The sequence below is a fragment of the Rhododendron vialii genome, chromosome 6a (genome assembly GCF_030253575.1).
Source record: "Rhododendron vialii isolate Sample 1 chromosome 6a, ASM3025357v1".
Taxonomy (NCBI): Eukaryota; Viridiplantae; Streptophyta; class Magnoliopsida; order Ericales; family Ericaceae; genus Rhododendron; species Rhododendron vialii.
In genome coordinates this window covers 9,510,306-9,533,690 of record NC_080562.1, presented here as the reverse complement: position 1 = coordinate 9,533,690, position 23,385 = coordinate 9,510,306, and the positions used below count along the sequence as shown (strand labels likewise).

The following is a 23,385-nucleotide window of genomic DNA, read 5'->3' as shown; positions in this document are numbered from 1 at the left end:
GTGTGCAAAAGTAAGATTTGTGAAAAACCCAATGAGAACCTGGAGCGGCAGAATCATTGTGGGGATACTCGGGAACCCGGAGCGGCGGAACCGAGGGTTTAGATTTCGAAAACCCCAAATGGGAACCCGGAGCGGCGGAACCGAGGGTTTTGAATTGCGTGCATTCCCATGGAAACCCGGAGCGGCGGAACCATGGTGAGGTATGGCTTGGTTATCCGCGGTACGGAGCCAATGCAAATTGTGTGCCAATGGGAACCCGGTGCGGCGGAACCATTGTGAGGATACTCGGGAACCCGGAACGGCGGAACCGAGGTTGGGTGTGTTAAAAACGGATTTTGAAAATGTTGATTTGGTTATGAAAAGTGAAAATGGAGACACAGTCTACGATGAGTCGCGTAGGAGAAACACAGAAAAACATGGACACCAACGATACTAGAATAGTGAATATGGATGTGCTATCGTTAATCGGTTTCGTTAAACCTACTTGTACTCTGTTGATTTTATGATCTATTGTTTGTAAGTTAAGGGTTAGTGGGTTGGATATTCTATTGAGCTTTTGTAAGCTCACGGTGTTACCTTTGGTGACTCTAACATATTATATCGGTGGCGACGCTGGTATAATGTGTCAGACCTTGTAGATTATCAAGATGAACAGTACACCTTGGAGGCTTTTGGAGCTGAGGAGCTGGTTAGGATGGAAGAGCAGGTGGAGTTGTAGATAGGAACCTTAGTCTACCCTCCTTTTGTTGAATAAGATTACTCTTTTGAGAATATTCTGTAATATTGAGCCAGACTCCATTTATTTTGAAATGAAATTGTCCCTTTAACGTACCCAAAATTGGGGGCGTTACAGGTAGATAACCTCAATTCTGAAATAAAGAGAAAAGCTGGGTCTTTTCTTTTTCTAGAGATATAGACTATCAACCTACACCACCACGGTTTTATTTTCAGTTTATCAAAGTTACAATAGAATAAGGCCGTTAAAGCCCACGAATTGTAGACAGAGCCAATCATTAGTTCCCACCCATGGGTCGAATGGTATTCGGTACATAAATCAATTAAGAAAAGAATAGAAAAAGCTTTTATTGTATCGCTTAAGTTATATAGGAATTCGTGAGTCCAAGAGTTAAGAATAACAAGTTCTTCATTACGTAGAATAGAATAGCCACTTAGAATATATATATACGGAACGATTCAAGAGACACCCAAAAAACACTCCAAATCTCAATCCCATAGTTTCCGATCAAATTTTTATGATCCGAACTGTTCAATGTGTGCACAATGTGATTTTAAGGGTGCCCCCGAGAAATTAGCAAAGAAAATGACCGAGAAAGAATTGATTTGAACAGTTTTTATTTGAACCGTTCAATAAAAAACTATTTGAAACTGTTCGGATCAAGTCCTTCCCGGTCATTTTTTTTGCCGGTTTCTCGCGGGTACACTTAAAATCACGTTCTGATCATATTGAGTGGGTTGGATCATAAAAATTTGATCGGAAACTATGAGGTGTTTTTTTATGTGTTTTTTTGGGTGTTCTCGAAACTGTCCCGATATATATATATATATATATATATATAACTCCTGCTAGGATTCTTTTGTTATATATGAAAGAAAGAAAAAGAAAATTCTACCTTTTTGTAGTATAAAGCTATGAAACACAAACAAAATTAGGAGTAGACATCTCTGTATCGAACACGTTGAAAACACTTGTATGCTAGCGACACACGGAAGTAGGTATGTTTGATAATTTTTGTGTTTTTATGGTAGAATACGCCGGAGACACGCATAAAGACACATTAAGGTGAATTTTGTAAATTTAAATTTTTTTTTGTCGAGAGTTGATATAAAAAACTTCAATTGTATTGAAAGAAAAGTGTAATATTAAATATAAATATGCGTGTACGTAGACATACGTCATCCGTTGATAACACGTTTGAAAAGTTACCTAACCTAAAGAGTTTATAACATGGATAGCCTGCATCCTTTTTTTTTTTATTTTTAGAATTGTTGTATTTCATGTTTGCTTTCATGCTACATGTATTTTGACCTTAGGCTCCGTTCCAGAACACCTTCTTAAAAAATAAGTACTTATTTTATATTTTCAAACTCAAAAATAGTGTAAATAAAAAATAATTTTTAAATTTTTTTTGCACCGTATAAAAGATCTCATCGAGATATTTCAAATAAGATCCATATTGCATATTTTTAAATTTTAATAAACTCATTATTTTTTAGCTTGAAATTGTCTTCTTAAAAAATAAAGACTTATTCTACGTTCCGGAACGGGGCCTTAGTCTCATCATCTTGAAAATGCCCTACACTTGCACTTCCAATCCTCGTGCTGAGATAGTCTTCTTAATCTTCACTCGTACGAATTTTATTAGATTGTGATGTTTTTTAAAGACGTTTTCACACTTACACTCGCACTCCCGTACGCCAATTATACGACCTTGAGTCTCTGTTAGGTCCCGTTCCAGAACACCTTCTTAAAAAATAAATACTTATTTCATATTTTCAAATTAAAAAATAATGTAAATGAAAAATAATTTTTTAATTTTTTTTGCATCGTATTAAGGATCTCAATAAGATCTATCAAACAAGATCCATATTGATAGAAAAATAATTTGCGTAAACACATAATTTTTGAGCTTAAAATTATTTTCTTAAAAAATAAGTACTTATTTTCCTTTCCGGAACGGAGCCTAACTAGTTCCTCCCCATCATCACTGTCTCTATTTGTAGCCTCCGCAGTCGGGCTCTGACACATTCCTCATCGGGATGGCTGGGGCTGGGCTCCTGGATGGGCCAGACTGCAAAACTATGTCCGACCTTTTCTTTTTTTCTCATTTTTTCCTGTAAAAATATGGGAAAACTATTTATTAATGTTTTTTTGAAAGGGCAAAAAATGCATAGATGAGAAAAGAGGATGGCGAATGTAAAAAAAAAAATTTATTAATAAGCACGTTTAAAAGAAGACTAAGAGAGATTTGGCCCATTCAGTTGCAAGGAAAGGGTATGAATATCTGACATTCTTGCATTTTTTTAGATTGGGGTTTCCTGTAGTGTACAACCGCACTATAAAATTGTAGTGCAGTTGATTCGGTCGTTTATTTTGACATGGACGACTCTGATTTTAATCTGAGCTCTTATTAATCTGAACCGTCCATTGTTCGAATTAAAATTCGAATTGTCCATTGTCAAAATGGATCGGTCACTCTACAGCCTGTAGAGCGGGCTGCCCTACATAATCCCCGAATCCCATTTTTTGGGTGTTCAGTTAGTAAGAAGATTTTGCAAGAATATATGACTTCATAGTGCAAAAGGCACAAGATTTTGCAGGAATTTTGTTTTTTTGTTACAATTAAACTGTTGCCTCTTTTTTAAAAATTTCCTTACAAATTTCTCTTATCAAATGAACTCATGTAGAAAATGATTTTCCTTTTGCTGTACTCCACTTTACTACTAAAAATTTAGTATCACGAAAAAAACAATGGACATTAGTATAAAAAAAGGGAGCTGATAATGTCAAAACCACTTTTGTTTCTGCCAAAACTCTTTTTGTTCATGCCAAAACTTATTCATTGCATGACTTAATTGCCCTCTACTACACGATTTACTTTACGAAAATACCCTTTCAAATTCAGAGGATTATTATGGGATTTTAAGGGGTATTTTTGTAAAGTAAGTGGTATAGTGTAGGGTAATTAAGTTATGCAATGAATGAGTTTTGGCAGGAACAAAAAAAAGTTTTGACAGGAACAAAAATAGTTTTGGTATTATCATTTCCCTGAAAAAAACAATTCAGATTTTATGTAGCCCTAGATTAAGGAATATTTCAGATTTAGCCCTCGAGAAATTTCTTCTCCCAAACTATAGCCCTCCTTCCAACCCGCTAAAACCCTTCTTCATCGGCAAACGCAAAGTGCACTGGTCTAGCCACAACCGTCTCTCGCCGAATATCGAACAAGGCTAGACGTCACTTCACTCTTCTCCTTCTTCTCTGATTCGAGTATTTAGCATCCGTAACCCTACTTTTACAAGTGGGTTTTGCCAATACCTCTGCCGTTTTCAGTGCCAGTATATCACAGAACCTTAGGATTTGTATGTTTGCTCAAAATAATTTCAGAGCATCCCGTGATGTTTTTGCTTGTTCGTCTTTGAATGCGTAGATTTAGATATGAAGATTGCAGTGGAAGGGTGTATGCATGGAGATTTGGACAACGTGTACGCGACGCTTTTGCATTTGCAGGAAGTAGAGAAGACCAAAATCGACCTCCTCATTTGCTGTGGTGACTTCCAGGTATACCGCACAGAATGAATACAATTTCTGCAGTTGATTTCTCTGTTAAAATGCAGTATCTCGACTATTTATTTGCTCCACCCCCAATCGTGTGTTCCTAGTTCTTGCTGTTCTATTCATACTATCAGGGCGGCTCAACTCCAGGATTTTAGTTCAGTGATGACAAACATATAGCTCATTTTTGGGATACAAAACTCTACATAAAAATAAGTCTTTTATTTTAGTTAAAAATTTATTGGGCCTGGTTTACTCTTAAATTTAAGTGAATTTTATTCATTTTGACTTCGTATTAATGATACAGTGCAGACACTAAAGAAAAATCAGATTACATATGAAAAATAACAAAATTTTAGTACATTTTCAAAACCCAGGGGGTTCACTGAACTCCCTCAATCAATGTTAGAACCACCCATGCATACTATTTTGATCTGTAAATGTAATTGGCGTTTTCCGGGTTTGTCAAATCATTTTGTCTTCTTGTAATTGGGTTTGGGTGGTAGTTTAATTTTGATCAAGTTTAGAATCTCCACCCGGTGTCTGAAGATGTGCCGATCAAGCTTATGCAATGCTTGAAGTGCTTGGATTACGAATCGGAAAGGTATACATGCATACACTTCATTTTGCGTTTAGTCTAAACTTCAAGTGAAGTTTGTGTCTAGCTTTTAATTTAATCATATTGTTTAAGAAAGCTTAGGCATTTATTTACTTGGTATTTTTGAGTTTTAAAATGCAAGATATTGTAATGAAAGAGAAAAGAATTTTTCTTTCTTAAGCCTTGAGTTTGAGGTTTTGGAACCAGAAGTAGCGTTTCCTAAGTGCTCCCAGCACTTTCTGGCGCTTTGTCTCTTAAAGCTTTCATGTGAATTTTTCTAAGGCATGGGTGTTGTGTGTCTGTCCAGAGAGTTGGGTTTCCTTAGAGCCTTAGCGCTTTGCAGCGCTTCTGAAGACAGGCTGTGAGAAAAGGAGAAGCACCTCCGTGGCGCCTCAGCGCTTCTCCAACCCTTTAAAAAGGAGAAGCGCCTCCGTAGCGCCTCAGCGCTTCTCCAGAGCTATTCAATCCTCCGTGGCGCCTTGACTCTTCTCCAGTGCGTTTAAATGCTTGTGTGGCGCCCCGGCGCTTTTCTGGCGCTTCTCCTTTTTAGCCTTCATGTCTCTCTCTCATTGGTCCATTGTAGGGTTCCTGTTTATACCCTATTTAAACACATTTTTCACCCATTTAGGGTAGGCTTTTCCATCAGCCCACTTCCAGAGATAGAAAACCCTTTTACTCTAATTTGCTCTGTGTTTTCATGCATTAGAATGATCTAAACCTTGTGTTTGATCATTGTACTTGTCAATCTAGTGTTATTCTCTAATACTCCATGAATACACTCTAGATTGATTCTTTTACTAAAAATCTTCATCATAATCATTTGCATTCAATGGTGCCTTCCTATCTACTTGGCCGGATGATGCCGGAGCCGTTCTAGAGCGGAGATCGAGATGATATTTCTCGAGGATTCCATGGAATCAAGAAGGGGCACGGGGTGCTAGGCAAGAAGTGGAGTTAGGTGTGATTTGGGACAGAAGTCGGTAATTCCTAACTTGTAGTCTTTTTGCTTAACCTTTTGATTTATGGAAATTTGAGTAGATTAGGCCGTGGTTTTATGCTTATGGTGCGTTGACCCTAAGTAGTTTCCACGTATATCTCGGTGTTTGCGTTCTTAGTTTTATCGCTCTTTACTTATATTGATGAATTGAATTGCATGTCATGGAGTTTGGATAGTTGTTTGAGTTATTGGTTGATTTAAATTTAAATTGGTTGTCCCATTCACCCCCCCCTCTGGGACTTCATAGTGCTTTAGATTATTTCAGATCATTCCAATAGCTTATTTTGTTGTGCCTGTTTAATTCAAATTAATGAGCTTTTGGCAACTCAAATTCATGTAATTGTGGTTTTGGCAACTCAAATGACTTTTCTTTTTGGTCTATTTTATGTTTTTTACTCCTTTCCCTATTGGTTTGAAACTTGAATTCCTCTTGGAGAACAGGCTGTTAGGAATGAGAAGGATTTGGAAAGCTTAAACGTGAAGCCTAAATTTCGTAGCATGAACTCTTTCTGGAAGTACTACTTAGGGGAAAAAGTAGCTCCGTTTCCTACCATATTCATAGGCGGCAATCACGAAGCATCGAATTACCTGTGGGAACTGTATGTAGACTTTTATTCATTGATTTTTTCCTTGTAGATTTCTTTTCATGAGATGATACGTGGGCTGTGGCCAAAACCGGATAATTGTCGCTTGAGGAAGTCTTTAGAAGGTTGAACTCTTTGTTAGACTTGCTTCTGTCATGCACAATATGTATTACAGAACTTGAACTGATGTGCCTACTTAATTTCCATAGTCTTTTTGGCCGTTAACTGTTGAAATTACTAGTCGATTGCATTGGCGGTAGTTTGTACATCAGCTATTATCAGTTAATTATGATTGCTAATACCATTTTACTTAGTATTTTATTGAATACAACGGTATTTCTTGTGGTCTAAACTTTACATCCTTGGCATTTTGTGTTTCTCTAACTTGAAAATGTTCCACCTTTTCGAAGTCCTCTTTGTTTTGTTTTCTCATTGGAAATACATAACTTCTGTATGGTGCATAATCTAATCTTGATGACCAACTTGGGCTGGTTAGACCTTAAAATAAGTAAATGGAAATTATGGAATGGTGTAAAGCTAACCATGGATGTATGTTGTTTTTGTAGATACTATGGAGGATGGACAGCGCCTGATATATACTTCTTGGGTTTTGCTGGAGTGGTCAAGTTTGGCAACATTCGTATTGGAGGACTATCTGGGATTTATAAAGCACACGATTATCATTTAGGTTGGTTAACTTCTATGGACTTCAATAAGGCTATGTAGTCATGCTGTCCTGTTCTACATCACATGTTGTGTCGTGGCTTTCCTCTGAGCGTTTGAGAGCATTGATTTGTTGTAACTTGGTGTAAATTGGCCCTAGGTACTAAAGAGAAATAAGAAAATATGTGTTTTATGAGCAGGACATCACGAGAGGGTGCCTTATAACGAGAAGGATATCCGGTCTATATATCATGTACGTGAGTATGATGTCCACAAGCTCATGCAAGTTGAGGAACCAATTGATATATTCCTTTCACATGACTGGCCTATTGGTATCACTGACCACGGAGATTGGAAGACGCTTGTTCGACATAAACCGTTTTTCAACCAAGAGGTAATCTAGTGTTCTAACATCTGCATTAATTGGTGAAAGCTTGTATACGTTAATGCAACATCCCCACATTTTTTGAAGTATTTGCCCTAAGAAGGTTTGGGTTGTTTTGTACTATTTTGCTTTGCTTTCAGTTACCTGCATGTGAATGTTTTTCTACTTCTGTAAGGTTTGGAGGTTTGGTGGACTTGTGATAGCTGATAGGACTTATTTCCGCACTTTATGTTTTCGGAGCTGAACATATCAATTTTTTGTTTAGTTTTTCCTGACTAGGCAAATGTCTGACCTTTTCGGTTTATTTTATCTGAGCTATAACTTTACACAAGAAGCATTGAGAAATGGCTTGGTTGTAAATTGAATAATAAAAAGTAGAGAACCTGTATACTAGCGGTTGGAGTTTGTCCCACATTGGTTAATTATTTCCTCCAAAATTAGTATATGAGCCTGGGCCGCTCTCTACTCATTTCCAATTGGTTTTGAGTTGGATGCTTTAACATGGCATCAGAGCTAGGGTTTTAGAGAATTTGGTCCCCCTTGTTTGTGCCATAAGTGCACCATTGTTTGTTGTGATACATGTGTTATGGATCGTTTGTTTACCGCTCCACAAGCGAGTTAGGGTCGCACGTGTGGGGTAGTGTTCATTGGTTAATTTTCTCCAAAACTAGTATATGAGCCTGAGCCGCCTCTCCACTCATTGCCAATTGATTTTGAATGGATGCTGTTACAACTTGTCCCAAGTCAGTTAATAATCACCTCCATAACTTGTATATGTGCCTGGGCGGCCTCTCCACTCGTTGCTAATTGGTATTGAGTTGGATCTTTAACATGGTATTGGAGCTAGGCTTTTGGAGGCTTTTGGACAAGACTCTATGTTGTTGGTGGTTGATTCCCCCTTTGTTTGTCGTTGATGGTTGTCCTATGTATTGAATTGTTTGTTTACCTCACCATGTGTGAGTCTTGGGGTCAGTGGGTCACACAAGTGGGGGAGTGTTATAGCTTGTCCCACATCGGTTAATAATCACCTCCATAATTGGTATATGAGCCTGGGCGGCCTCTCCACTCATTGCCAATTGGTATTGAGTTGGATGCTTTAACATATGGTTTAACAGTAGCATTGGAGTGTGTGCAGAGAACTAGGCTTTTTTGATTTGTCTGTTAGAATTACATATTGCCTCTAACTACCGTAGAGATCTCGTGACCTACTCTTTTTTTGTTCCCAGGCCTATGAATAGCCGGAGTTTTCTTTTCTAAGCATCTTGCATGATATTGATGCTGTTAATGTCGACCGGAAGATTTCTATTTGCATGACCACTAATAATGCATACTTATTCAGATACAGGAGAGAACCCTGGGAAGTAAACCTGCTGCAGAATTGCTAGAAAAATTGAAACCACCTTATTGGTTTTCAGCACATCTACACTGCAAATTTGCTGCTTTAGTTCAACATGGAGAGGGAGGCGCGGTGACAAAATTTCTTGCACTTGATAAGTGCCTCCCAGGACGCAAATTTTTGCAGGTATTGTCTGGTATTCTTGCTTGTTGTCTTCATGTCCTTTATGTAGTAATTCCCTGAATCTCATGTCAGTTGTGGGTTTAACTGAGGTTCAGATTTTTGAAATTGAATCCGAGCCAGGACCTTTTGAGATCCAGTATGATGAAGAATGGCTTGCAATAACGAGGAAGTTTAACTCTATCCTTCCTCTAACCACTAGAAGATCAAATTTTGGGTATGTATCGTTGGCATGTCAGTGTTTGACTTTCTGTTTCAGTTACTGCTATGTTATCTCTTTTCCCTTTTGTTGCAGGAGTTTACAGCTTGACATGCAAGAATGTCGCCAATGGGTTAGCCATAAGCTACAGACAAGAGGGGCTAAACCTTTTGAGTTTGTGCAGACAGTTCCGTGCCACAATCCCTCTGGTTCTGTTTCAAATGTTTCTTCTATGGGTAATGCTCTGAGTTGCTTCTATCATGCTTTCGTTTGTCTTAGTGATGATAAGCTACATGTCAATATTCCCCCTTAATATTGTACTTGGGGGCATACTTAATAAGCTTTTGAATCGATGGAAGTATCAATGTAGACAAACAAATGAACTATTGTGTTTGGTTGGAAAAATTGGGACCATAATTCTTCTCTAACTGAACGTGATTGGTCTTCCATCGTGGTTATTTTAAACCTCCTTGTTGTTTTTGTATTCATTCATTTAGATTACTGAATCTCAAGAGTCAAGACAAACAAAATACATATATAAAATGAGGCTTCTTGAGATAGAGCTGGAGCAGCTACCCTTGGCATATAATGGAGGGATAAACTCTGGAGATGGTTACGATCTCAAAAGTAGATATGGTAATACAAGTATGGCAATAGATAGTCAAAACTCCCTCGACTTGACTCAAAAAGTTTAAGTTTTCGAATTTCATAATCATGGGGAATGTGCTGCAAAAAATAACAGGTGTCAAGGTTGGGCAGTGAGACAATGGGGGATAAGCTTCATCGTCAAGAGGGGCAACAGCCTGCCATCCTTTCGACGTTATTGTTAAAAGATAAATGGATGTAGAAGTGGCTTGTCGGAAACCCATAATCTCATTCCACATCCTATTGTATTTAGGACTGTTGGCACCCCCTTTTTTTCAACCTGCATTGAGAAAAATAGAGGGGATGGGAGTGGAGAGAGAAATAGAAAAAGATGTTTTAGTGTTCTAGCTAAGCTTCAGGCACTGCACCACCAGCATCAGATTTGGGGCTACTGAAATTTCAGTGCTTGATGTAGCACTCAGTTGTTTCTTCAGGTGCTGCCTCAATGTTTTCTGGACTTGTGCTTAAGTCTCGAACCTTGCTTCAGGGCTGTTGTTGAATGTTTTCTAGAACTCAATGTGCGAAGCAACTCTTGATATGTGCTACTTCAAGTTAAAATAGCAGTGCTTGAGTGCTGCATTCCTGTCAAGTATCACAGCACTTATGCCTATGTATAAAGTAAGATCCAAATGTCATTTTGAGGCTAGCCAACGAAATTTTCGCTAACATTATGGGTAATAAGTTGACAATTGTTTTGTCGTCGAGCTTCTGCAATTGAGGTGCATGGTTATCAGCTTCGGTTATTCGTTGTTTGAACTCATATCTAGTTACTATTATTGTAGCTTATGAAACAATGTATTTGCCATTTTAGTTTTGTTTTAGTTTTGTTTTCCAATTATTACCCTACTTCTTTCTCCAATCATTACCTTATTTTTTCAATTATTACTTTCACATCTCTCTCTATCTCTCTCCAATCATTACCCCTATCTTCAATCATTACTCTATTTCTCTCTCCACCCACTACCAAAACTAAACTAAACTAAACTCTCAACCAAACACAACCGTTGTTATTCAGGGGTAGACAATTTTATCTTCTAACTCATTTTCCTATTTTGCAGGATATTTTAGAAACCCTCAAACAGAAGCTTTCTTACAGTTTCTAGAACTTCCTTATCTTCTTGATAACACATCGGAATCAAGGGAGCAAACCAATAGTCAGGCTTCCTTTATTTCTAGAGGTATTTTATTTTATTTTTATATAATTCTTGTACTGCAATTGATGAACTCAACCAAGCATTATACTTTTTGAAGGAAGGTCTTTAAGTTTTAAGTCTTTCTAATGCTTAATAATCAGCACCTTTGCTACAGACCTTGCTATATTACTACACTGTGCACTACATGGTTGGAAATTTGGGGAGTATTCTGCTCAGCCCATTTGAGCCCAAAGTTGAATTTCATTGCTGACCTAATTGATCGATTTGAAAATTAGCTTATTCGATAAACAAGGCTTTGTCAACTTCTCATGTGCCATAGGCCAAACAATGCCCTGCATTGTGTGGTCTTTTGTTGACAAGTTTTGTGAGGTCCCATGGTCAGACTTACACGTGTGCCTGTTGACGTAGGTGAATGCATGAACCTTCCTAGAACTTGGCTTTTGTTGGTTGTAAATCAAGGATGTGGATTGGAGACTCATTGTTATTGTTTAGTAACTAAGCATGTGGAGGCTTGTATTTTGTTATGAGGTGGCAAGCTTGTACTTCTGTAAGGCTGGAAATTTTTACTTCCATATGCGTAGTTATACAATATTAGTACGAAACCAGAGTCTTTGTTAGTATGACATGAGATTTCATATTCTAGACAATCTTGGAAGTTCTCTTTGAAACTCTCATTTGGAGTTTGTTGTACCATCTTACTCCACTTTCTCCTCCTTACACAAATGCCAATTACCTTGGTATTGGTGCAGGTGTTTCCTTTGATCATGACAGCGATGTGGACGAAATAGAACTTTCTGAAGTTGATGATGCAGATGAGTAGGAGGAAATCATGTAGAGCATTGGGGTAAACATTTTCCAGCTCTGCCACCCAGTTAATGTTGGGTTGAACTCTTCATCATGTTTCAGAGCTTGAAATGAACTGATCATAGTGTATAAACGATGTTAACTAGTTAACGCGGTGACATGATTCCTTGTGATATTCATGTTTCCACCTGGGTTACAAAGTTGAGCTATCTTTTTACATAGCACGTAGCACCAGTTACTTTTTTAATTTTGTTTTGCCATTCGTTAATCCTAATCTACTACTCTATCCTAGGGGATTTGGGGAGGGGGATGGGTGCTTACGGGAATTCTGCCTATGTGCATAGGAGTATCACCAGTTACTTGGGGAGAAACAATATGGAAAGCTAGTTTGCCTCTGTTTGGTTGTGTTTAGGTCCTTACTTAGCTCCTTTCTTTTCCAATTTTTTTTTTTTTAATCTTTTGTACGCACCTCAGTACATACTTCAACATGTGTAATAGAGCACTAATCCACTCTCCACACTACTAAAAACAGACAAATCTACATACAAAATTCAATCTCACTTTTATTTTGTCATATAATGTACCCATCAATAACAAAACATATAGCTACTCTTTTAGACATCACCTTAATTCTGAGTGGTAACATTTTTAGTATAATGATCATTGGTCGAATATAATGGTTATGTCATCGATGACATCCTGTTGGCTTAAGCGATAAATTTAAGAAAATCCAGCGCGATAACATTATTATAATAACCATATTCCATGCCATCTAAATAAGAAAATGACTCCAACAAGTAAACATACAAGCTTAAAGGGGGAAAACTTTTATCTTCAACTTGACCTGTGTGGCAGACCTCCCTCCACCGTTTGAGAGGGAGGAAAGTGAGGTGGTTAAGGTGGAAATGGACGATGAGGCGGTTTAGGTGGAAAAGGAAAGGGAGGACGAGGTGGTTTAGGAGGAAATGGAAAAGGAGGACGAGGGGGTTTAGGCGGTTTAGGTGGAAAAGGAAAGGGAGGACGAGGTGGTTTAGGAGGAAATGGAAAAGGAGGACGAGGTGGTTTAGGAGGAAAAGGAAAAGGAGGACGAGGGGGTTTAGGCGGAAATGGAAAAGGAGGACGAGGGGGTTTAGGCGGAAATGGAAAAGGAGGTTTAGGAGGAAACGGCGGTTTCGGTGGAAAAGGAGGAAGAGGCGGTTTAGGTGGAAATGGGACAGGAGGCACGGGCCCTGCGTATCCACACATGCCGTAGAAGCAAAATCCCGGAAAGGGGCATTTGTGCTCGCACTTTCCACAATGAAAAGGGTCAACATTGGTGTTGATACAGGACCCGCGGCAACATTGCCAAGCGAATGGGCATCGAGTTCCACATAGTCCACAGTTATTTACGTCAGAGCTGACCTCAATGCATTGATTCTTGCAACACATTCTCCTCACTCTAGGCGGATCTTCTCCCTCCTTACAAATCCATGGCCTCTTCGAGCACCCGGGTTCCCTCTGGTCCACCACCACCTTCCTGAGCCACGGCGAAATTGGTGAGCCACTTGTGCCATTTTGGTGCACCCTTGGGTACACTGATTTGGCTTCTACTATCACAACAACGTGTAGCACTAGAATTATAATGCCAAATAGGGCTTTTGCCACAAGCATGGTTTTTATGTAAGGACTAACACCAAGTTGTGGTTTGTATATATATGGGTGAGGAGGAAGTTTTTATTTGTGCTTTTTAGTGTGGAGAAGGCTTTAGGGGATCATGTTTTTCTTACAAGGGGAGGGGTGGAGGGCATGGTGTGTGGAGTAATCACAATTTACGTGATGTGAAGGAGAGTTTTTTCAATGTTAAGAGGAGTTTTTACTTTTCACTCATCTAAAGCAAATTGTTAAGGGAATTAGATGATTTTTCATCCATTATACTAATCTATCTAGAGATCTGGGCGTCTGGGTTTTTGGGTGTTGGAACACTACGTGACGGTGTCCCGAGACCGCTGAATGAATAATTACTCGGACTCATGGGTCTAACATGCGGACAGTCTATTATTATGAAATAATAAGGGAATTACACACCCAATCCATGAAAGACTAGTGATCCAGGGCTCTAGCCCATGCAGTCGTGGAGGGGGACTTAGTTCTTGTAGAAGAGGTCTTGGGTTCGAGTTGATGACACCAATGCAAAACAATTGGCATGTTATTGCGACTCACTACTACCACGCTGACGCTATTATTGTGGCAAAAAAGAGTCCATGAAGATTAGCAAAACGAGGACGTCACACTGCATGGGAACAATGACTACTCTTTACACTTAGGCCCCGTTCCGGAAACAGAAATAAGTACTTATTTTTTAAGAAAGCAATTTCAAGCTTAAAAATCATGTATTTACGTAAATAATTTTCCCATCAATATGAATCTTGTTTGATAGATCTCATTGAGATATTTTATACGGTGAAAAAAAAATTAAAAAATTATTTTTCATTTATATTATTTTTGAGTTTGAAAATGTGAAATAAGTACTTATTTTTTAAGAAGGTGTTCTGGAACGGAACCTTACCCAAACATTATAAGTGGCTTTGTATATTTTTTTTTTTGATCAGAAAACTAAAATCTTTCCACTGGTTCAAACGGATTGAAATTTGGAACACTTAATTTTTTAACCATATTTTTTAATATATAAACGGTATAAAGAGGTTGAAAAATTAAGTGTTTCAAATTTCAATCCGTTTGAATCGGTGGAAAGATTTTAGTTTTTTGATCATTTTATCCTAAATGGTCATAATTAAATTTTGACTTTATGGCTTTCGTTGATTAGCCCTAAGAGATATTTGATTCTACGACTTTCTTAGGATTAGTCAACAAGAGTCCTAGAGTCAAAATTTAATTATGACCATTTAGGATAAAATGATTAGAAAACTAAAATCTTTTTCTCGGTTCAAACAGATTGAAATTTGGAACACTTATGTATTTATAAGGGCATGACCTGTCATTAATAAGGTCATGTACTGCTCACATGACCTTCTTCCGTTAAATTCATAACGGCTCACTAACGGACGGTGCTTAAGTGTCACGCGATAAACGATGAAGGGGGTTAAGTGTCCGAGTTAAACGATGAAGGGGGCAACTCGTTACCGAGGTATAATTGGAGGGGGCTTACTGTAATTTTTTCTTTTTTTAATCATATTTTTTATTATATAAACAGTCCGGAATGATTCCGTTTTGGGGCTAGCTGTGCCTAGAGAGGAGGATAATTTAGTAACTTTGCCCTAATGGAGACAGAGAGGAGCGCCTCCGGAGAAAATTGGAGCGCGAAAATCATCCTCCTTTCATAAAAACTGGCAAGCGCTTGCGTTTTATCTTAAAATCATCCTCCTTCCAATTTTCAATCTGTTTGAACCGGTGCAAATATCTTATTTTTCTGATCATTTTATCTTAAATGGTTATAATGGATTTTTACACCGTTTATATATTAAAAAATATTGTTAAAAAATTAAGTGTTCAAATTTTCAATCTGTTTGAACCGGTACCAAGATCTTATTTTTCTGATCATTTTATCTTAATGATCATAAAGGATTTTTGGCTCCAAGGCCTTTCAATGAGCACCCTAAGAGAGTCCTAAAACTAAATAAGAAACCTTAGGGTGTTCGTTGAAAGGCCTTTGAGCCAAAAATTCATTACGACAATCTACAATAAAATAATAAAAAAATAAGATTTTCGTACCAGTTCAACCGGATTGATAATTCGAGCACTTATTTTTTTAATCATATTTTTTAATATATAAACAGTTTGGAATGATGCCGTTTTGGGGCTAGCTGTGCCTGGAGAGGAGGATAATTCAGTAACTTTGCCCTAATGGAGACATAGAGGAGCGCCTCTGGAGAAAATTGGAGAGTGAAAATCATCCTCCTTCCATAAAAATTGGCAAGCGCTTGCGTTTTATCTTAAAATCATCCTCCTTGCAATTTTCAATCTGTTTGAACCGGTGCAAAAATCTTATTTTTCTGATCATTTTATTTTAAATGATTATAATAGATTTTTACAATGTTTATATATGAAAAAATATATTTAAAAAATTCAGTGTTTCAATTTTCAATCTGTTTGAACCGATGTCAAGATCTTAGTTTTCTTATCATTTTATCTTAAATGGTCATAAAGAATTTTTGGCTTTAAGGCTTTTCAATGGGCACCCTAAGAGAGCACTGAAACTAAAATCAATTTTTTCGTTAGTTTCATTAACGGTGTTAACAATTTTACCAATTTGGAACATAAACAAACTACATGGTTTATTTGGTTGCAATTGAAACTGGAGGGACGAAATTGAGACAACCGTAAAACTAGAGATACGACTATGAAAATTTGCCCAATCTTTGTACTAGAGCCTTCCATGGAGTAGTATAAATAGGGATTGGGTTTTAGCCATTTTGTACCAAGCTAAAAAAAATAGTTTGAGTTCAAGTGTAATACAAATACTTTATGCGATACGTATTTCGATACAATCTATACGATTGAAAAACAAAATACGTATCCCGATTTGAAAACACTGGTGAAAAACGAAATACGTATCGCATAGAGATTATTTTCGTACCTGCCTAGTGTCTAGTTTGGATATAGTCTATCTAGAGATTATTAATTGTACCCTTGCCTTTGTTAAATCAGATTCCGCAAGTTGCTCAACTGGTTATGCAATATCAATTTGAACCCGGCATGTCAACAAGGGACAAATGCAGAACCAATCGGGCACCAAGAAGGAAAACGGTGAACTTTTTTGAGAGAGGATTTCGAAGATTTCTTGCTTACCAACCATTACCGCCTCGAAAGAGGGTAAGTCCGTTTTTCTAAGTAGTTGCTATATATCAATATAGCTTGTTATATGTTCATGCAAGTGAAATTTGGATTTTTTTGGGGGGATTGTCGTATTACCTGGGTTTAAGCAGTGAAAGAAAATGCCGATCAAGAAACATAAGTGAGAGAAAATGTAGGAAAAGAATCAGAAGCAAATAAACAGACATGTATGAAAAGAGCCATTCGTCTGTTTTCTCTTTTTGGTCATTCATGAAGCAATTTTTCTTCCTGAAGAATTTAGGATTTCAACTAGTAATATTAGATGGGATATTTGCCCAAGTTGCCCTGACTGTCTTTAATTTAGGATATCAAAAGCCATACAAGTGAATATCTATTTTCAAAATAAATGTGTTTTGATTGCACAATTAATAGCATTAGTGTATTGTGAGTGCAATTTTGTTCACCCTTCTTAAAAAATGGTGAACATTACCCCCCTCTTTTATTGGTTGAAATGGTGTAGGTCTCATCATTGTAAGGTAATGTTCACCCTCTTAAGTGGATGATGAACAAAACTCAACTCGTGTATTATGATTATTTTAATGATGATCTTATGAAAGCACTTTTTAAGATGAAAAACTACCCATGATGGGCCGCACAATTGTAAGCTGAATCACTGCATAGTGCATACCAGCAATGACCTAGGAAATGTTTGGGATCCAATTATTTGTAAATTGCAAAATTTAAACTTTTGTACTATAAGGAGAATTTGTAACCATGCTTAGAGCATCTCTAGTAGCCTCGCCTCTCCTACTGCACGCGAGGTCAAAGTGGCAACCCAATCCACCCTTTTTCGGTTTCCAACAGACTCGGCAACCCCTCGGCAGTTCCCCCATCGCTTTATCCCCTCGCCACGCCTAGCGAGGTACAAAAGGCCCACTTGCCCTTTCGCTCTGCTGCTCCTTTCTCTCTCTGTAAAAATAGACCGGCAACAAGATTTCCCACTCCTATGAGTCAAATGTCACGCCCTCGATTTTTTTAACATAATAATAATAATAACTTTTAAAGGAAAAACCACTGCGGTATACTTATAATAACCCAAAAGACTTTCTCATATTCATTTGTAGAGTACAATCAAGTTCAAACGATTATAACAATGACACTCTGGCCCCAAAGTTTCAAAGTTTAGACAAGGATAAATTAAATAATTACAATACTTCTAAACCAAGGATTTAAATGAAAACTACAATTTACGTCTTCCCAAAAGAGTTTACAAAAGATATCTGAGTTGTTTCCTTGGTGTCCACTTTCAAAAAAATGAGATGATATGCACGCCAAGTACTCCATGCTAATGCTCTTGAGTTGTACCTGAAAGGATGATAGGTTTGAGCAAAACACATGCCCAGTAGGAAAATCTTTACAAACTTTATATGCAATGAGAAGATTTGAACATAAAAGAATGACATCGGAGACAATGAAAGATAATGCAACTAACACAACGTCATGAAGGGAACTCCGGATTAAAGGGGCATTTCACTTGTCATTAATCAATCTATTAGCCATCTTTTATGAGTTGTTATTGATTAAACTCCGTCTAGCACACTTCTATAATTAATGACTTGCATTCTGGGTCTTAAGGACCCCGTACATTTCCCGTTGATCTCCAATATGAGCTCAAGTAGCTCTTCCACCATTAACATACCGAGTAATGAACTTAAGAGATTTTTCGGGTCTTAGGGCCCCATATACCCACAATACATTTTTGGGTGCTCATGACCCCGTACATCCAATTTACATTCCGGGTTCTCATGACCCCGTACATCCATTCTACATTCCGGGTTCTCATGACCCTGTATATCCGATTCAAGCTCCGGGTACTCGTGACCCCGTACATCCGACCACAACTCATTTCATTGTTTCTCGACATATGTAGTTCTAAGGCTCTGATTGTACGATTATAAATAAAGAGAGAAATTGATATCGAGTAAACGGTCCACATACCAATTCATATTTCCATTTCATTACCAATTTAGTCGTCCCAACTCACTTCTCGTACTACATGACATCAAGGGTCAAATCCTCGTATTTCGTCTTATGGTTTATCCATCATCCTATCCAATCATTCAATCTCATCAACACCTACATTTAGCTTAAGCATGTTCACTCCTTCTATCTTAGCACCTCACATTACCATTAATAGTTAAGCGAACGCACCAATAAGATATTAAGACGATAATTCGTTCCATATAATATTTGTGTTCAATGCGACGAGAACTAACGAATGAGGATGACCAATGGATCATTAGAGTGCGAAAGACTATGTTTGGAAGTGGTTTAGAATAGTTAGAAGTGATTGGAAATCCAAACGGTGAAAAATGAAACAAAACAGCAAATGCTGGAGATAAGCAACAGGTATCGATACCATTTGGTCAAAAATGGTTCCAGACGCAAGGGTATCGATAACATTGACGAATGGTATCGATAATGATCAATTTTTGAGCTTGATAACGTGAAGGTATCGATAACAGAGACCAAGGGTATTGATAACGATTAGTTTTCTGGGCTTTACAATGGGGTGTTATTGATAACAACGAAAATGTTATCGATAACAATGGCCTTCGAGCATGTTTTTAACAGATTCTCATGGGTTTCAACTACAACAACAATCACAACAACCATAGGCACGATGTTATGCACAAAACCAACTCAAGAACATATAAAGAGTGAGAGAAATCCCTACCTCGAGTGTTAAAGCCGAAACCCAAGGATTTCCCAAGCCCTAGAACTCCAAACTTCAAAACCGAGCCAAATACGACACACCGAGCTTCTACCGACGCGATACGAGCTCCAATACGTAATGAGGCGAAGGATTTGAGGTTGATTGATGAGGGGTTGAAGTTGATTTGTTAGGTTTTTGAGTGAGAGCCGAGAGAGGGTGAGAGGTCGGGAGAGAGGAGAAAGTGAGAGGAGTAAAAATACTCCTCTACACACACACCCACACTTTTATACTAGCACACTCATCAATTATACTTACACCCCTCTACTAACAATCTTCCCACATTAACCCCAAATCATACAAACTTAATAAATTTCACATTTTTCTTAATTTCTAACATATATAAATCCTTTAAATAATATCCGAAAAATACGGGTCTTTACATCAAATCCGTTTGCTTCGAGGTACTCCGGCAAGTTTCTCTGTTGGGGTTTTTGATCCTCCGTTGAGTTTGCTTCAACTTTGGCGAGGTCAAATCCTCCTACGAGTTTCTCTGTTTGAGTTTTTGTTCTTCCGATGAGTTCTCCGTTTAGGTTTTTGAAATTTTTTAGTATAAATAAATAAATAAATAAATAAATAAATAAATAAATATATATATATATATATATATATATATATATATATATATATATATATGCGTAAATGTATGATTTTTGTGATTTTGTTGAGGCAAATGGCTAGATTGTTGGGTGTTGCATCTGTTCGGTGGCTAGCCAAGAGAGAAATCCTAACCAAAATAGTTTAAAACTTTGCTTAGGCGGATGAAGATGCACTTAGATGATAGGGTCAATTGCATTAAACCCCCTCAATTATGAAAGATTTTTAACTTAACCTCTCTACTGTTTAAAATTGAACTATTAACTCCCTAAAAGTATTCATCTAATGAAAATAAACTGCTTCCATTAGCAAACATTAGGGTTTTGGACTGAACTTGTTCTGTGAGCAAAATATGACATCATAAATAAGATTTTATGACGAAATTGACTTTTTTCTTCATATAAGTTCAATTTCCCTAAAATAGAAGAGGTCAAAAAGGGAACAAAAGAACCTAACTGTTGGGTTCTGGTGTGGGAAAATCACAGGGCGGTCGCAGAATAGGAGGTGATTGTGATTGGAATTGCTTTCATGCTGTGTGATGATTGGATTTGGTTTTTAATTTGATGGTTCGAGGGAGGTTATGGATGAAGGATAAGGTGAAAAGTAAAGAGTCAATGGCTTGTTTGAATGGAGGATTTGATTTTAGGTGGATATAGAAGGAGGGTGGATATAGAATGAGTGATGATACGTAAGAAGGGTGGGTCCACCTCATAAGAAGTGTGGATTTGTAATCCAGTGTTTGGAATGATTTTTAGAGAATGGGATATAGGAGGTGGATATAAGGTGATACATTGTCAAATGACTGAATTGACCCCACTTTGATTTTTTAATGCTTAAAATTGGTTTATTTCTTATTAATTAGCTTTAAATGATATTTACCATTTATTTTAGGATAAAATAATTTCAGTGAAGAATACAAATGTTTAAACCTTTTTTTTAGAAATTATATATTTTTTCCAAAAAAAAAAATTACAAGTAAGCCATATCATATATTTAGAAAAATGTAATTTTTCAAAAAAAAATTAAAAAACGTAATTGGGAAGTGATGAAAGAATGTGTGTGTATATATATACATACAAATTTAAAAATATACGATAATTGAAAAGTGAATATACCTAATTGAAACTTCAAATATCATTACATATTGGAACTTCAAAACCAACTTGTATAAAAAAAACAAAAACAAAACTCACTTCTTGTTCACCCACGCCCCTACCCAACCATAACCCCAACCTCTACAACCCTTCCTCTTCTCTATCTGCTAGCACTGAAGCCGCCGATCATCACCACTTTGTCTGTTCTTTGTTGATCTCGCTCTACTGACTTTTCTGGCCGTAACCTCTTGCTCCAATCAATCCGGTATCTCTCTCTCTCTCTCTCTCTCTCTCTCTCTCTCTCTCCGCGCGCGCGCGTGTGTGTATGTGTGTGATATTGGGTGTATCGTTGGTGAAGGGAGAGAAAAGGCAAGGGCAGAGTAGTCTTTCAACCGCCCCGCATGTCGTTACAAATGCACCCTGCGGGTGGATTACAAATCCGAAGTCACCTAATCCAGGTCCAAATTCGGGTAGGTTTTTTGCCAGCCAAAGATCGGAGATGAGGAGATGTAATTCGGCTGCGTCGTGTATTCGGAGGGCTAATCCCCCATCCAGACAGGCCGAAAGAGCATCCGCATAAGACTCAGTAAATTTTGGACCAAATTACATCTAAAAAGTCACTTTTCTATTTTAACTACTCACTTTTTTAAGAGTACACTGCATCAGACTCTCTATCCTAACTTTATTTTATAAATTATAGTACTCTTTCTTTATACTTATACTTTTCAATTTAAACGTTATTTTTAATTTTTGTAATTGTTATTTAATGAAGAACACCTGTTCATAAGCAATCTTAAAAAAAATTAAAATGCTCCAATTTTCTTTCCATTTGAAACGGTGCGAAAATTTTATTTTTCTAATCATATTATTCTAAAAAGTCATAATTATTTTTTGTCATTAGGACTATGTAAAGTATAAACTTGATTATGAGAGTTCTAAAAACAAATATTAATTATGCCCCTTTAGAATAAAATGGTAAAAAAAAAAAATTTCGGACCGATTCAAACGGATAAAAAATTGGAGTGCTGAATTTTTTAACCATATTTTTTAATATATAAATAGTCTAAAAAAATTAAATACTATAATTTTAATTTGTTTGAATCGGTGCGAAGATCTTATTTTTTTGATCATTTTATTCTAAATGATCATAATTAATATTCGTTCTTAGACTCTCATAATCAAATTTCTGCTCCATAGGATCCCATAATCTTTTGAAATAGGAGTACAAAATATTGCATGGTTTGATGAACAATGCCTTGCTGAATGAAAAGAGGCACCGTTGCAAAACTACGACTTTTGCAAAGTAAAAGGAAGAAAGCGTGGCTGACGCATGGAAATTTTGGGGGTTTGACTCTTTATTATAGCATAAAAAGACAAATAGAGAGGGAGATGCGGATGCTTAGTTTTAAACTTTTAGGTGGTTAAGTAAAAACGTAATTCGCCCCAGATGATATCTGCTGTTTTTTTTTGCAATAGTATAATCTGAATCCTAGAAGTTATCAATGGTAATTTTGGATTCTCCGTTCTTTCAATTTATTTTTCAAAAGTCATTTTGGACCGAGGGCTTGTTTGATAACCTAAATTCAGCACTTAATACTGAATTAATTAAGTAATAAGTGATTCAGTAGGTTTGATAACCACATTTCATATTACTTAACAAATTAAGTACCACTTAAAATATAGGCTAAAAAGTTGAAAAAAATTAAGTAGCTTTGAGCTACTTAATTTTGGCTGAATTTTTGTGTACTTACATTCAACCGTCATACCACCACCATAACCACTTCCACCAACACCTCCACCACTCCACCACCACCACCACTACCACCACCTCCACCACAACCACCTCCACTACCACCACTCCTCCTCCACCACATCACCACCACTCCCTCCACTACCACCACCACCACCACATCACCACCACCAACTCCACCACCACCACTTCCTCCACCACCACCACCACCACCACCACCACCACCACATCACCACCACCAACTCCACCACTCCACCACCACCACAACTCCACCACAACTCCACCACAACTACCATCACTACACCACCACCACCACCACCTCCACTACCATCATTACACCACCACACACCACCGCTCCTACCACCACCTCCACCATTCCACCGCCACCACCGCCACTCCACCACCACTTCCATCACTACACCACCACCACCACTCCACCACCACCACTACCAGCACTCCTACTACCTCCACCATTACCAAAAGTATATTGTGACCGTTAGTAAATTAAGATAAAATTGGAACAAAATTAATTCATCATTTTTTTAATTCAGTACTTAATATA

The 23,385-nt window shown here is 37.5% G+C and overlaps 1 protein-coding gene across 2 annotated transcripts; it reads left to right on the top strand.

Moving 5' to 3' along the window:
• The first annotated feature begins 3,837 nt into the window (after positions 1 to 3,837).
• Positions 3,838 to 12,058, top strand: LOC131329850 (lariat debranching enzyme). 2 transcript variants are annotated; one of them, XM_058363245.1, is made up of 10 exons: positions 3,839 to 4,077; positions 4,170 to 4,300; positions 6,331 to 6,488; positions 7,040 to 7,161; positions 7,337 to 7,530; positions 8,861 to 9,043; positions 9,136 to 9,254; positions 9,333 to 9,472; positions 10,940 to 11,059; positions 11,785 to 12,058. In XM_058363245.1, exons 2-10 carry the CDS (start codon positions 4,178 to 4,180, stop codon positions 11,853 to 11,855), a joined length of 1,230 nt encoding a protein of 409 aa, XP_058219228.1. In that variant the 5' UTR covers positions 3,839 to 4,077; positions 4,170 to 4,177; the 3' UTR covers positions 11,856 to 12,058. The 2 variants fall into 2 exon arrangements, with proteins under 2 accessions (XP_058219229.1, XP_058219228.1); XM_058363246.1 differs by having other exon boundaries at positions 3,838 to 4,300.
• The last annotated feature ends 11,327 nt before the right edge of the window (positions 12,059 to 23,385 follow it).

Bases quoted from the DNA above. Each gene is read 5' to 3' on its own strand.
- LOC131329850 (XM_058363246.1), top strand. From the start codon at position 4,178: ATGAAGATTGCAGTGGAAGGGTGTATGCATGGAGATTTGGACAACGTG. The intron at 6,489-7,039 runs GTATGTAGACTT...TTGTTTTTGTAG, and splicing joins TCGAATTACCTGTGGGAACT to ATACTATGGAGGATGGACAG. The intron at 11,060-11,784 runs GTATTTTATTTT...GTATTGGTGCAG, and splicing joins GGCTTCCTTTATTTCTAGAG to GTGTTTCCTTTGATCATGAC.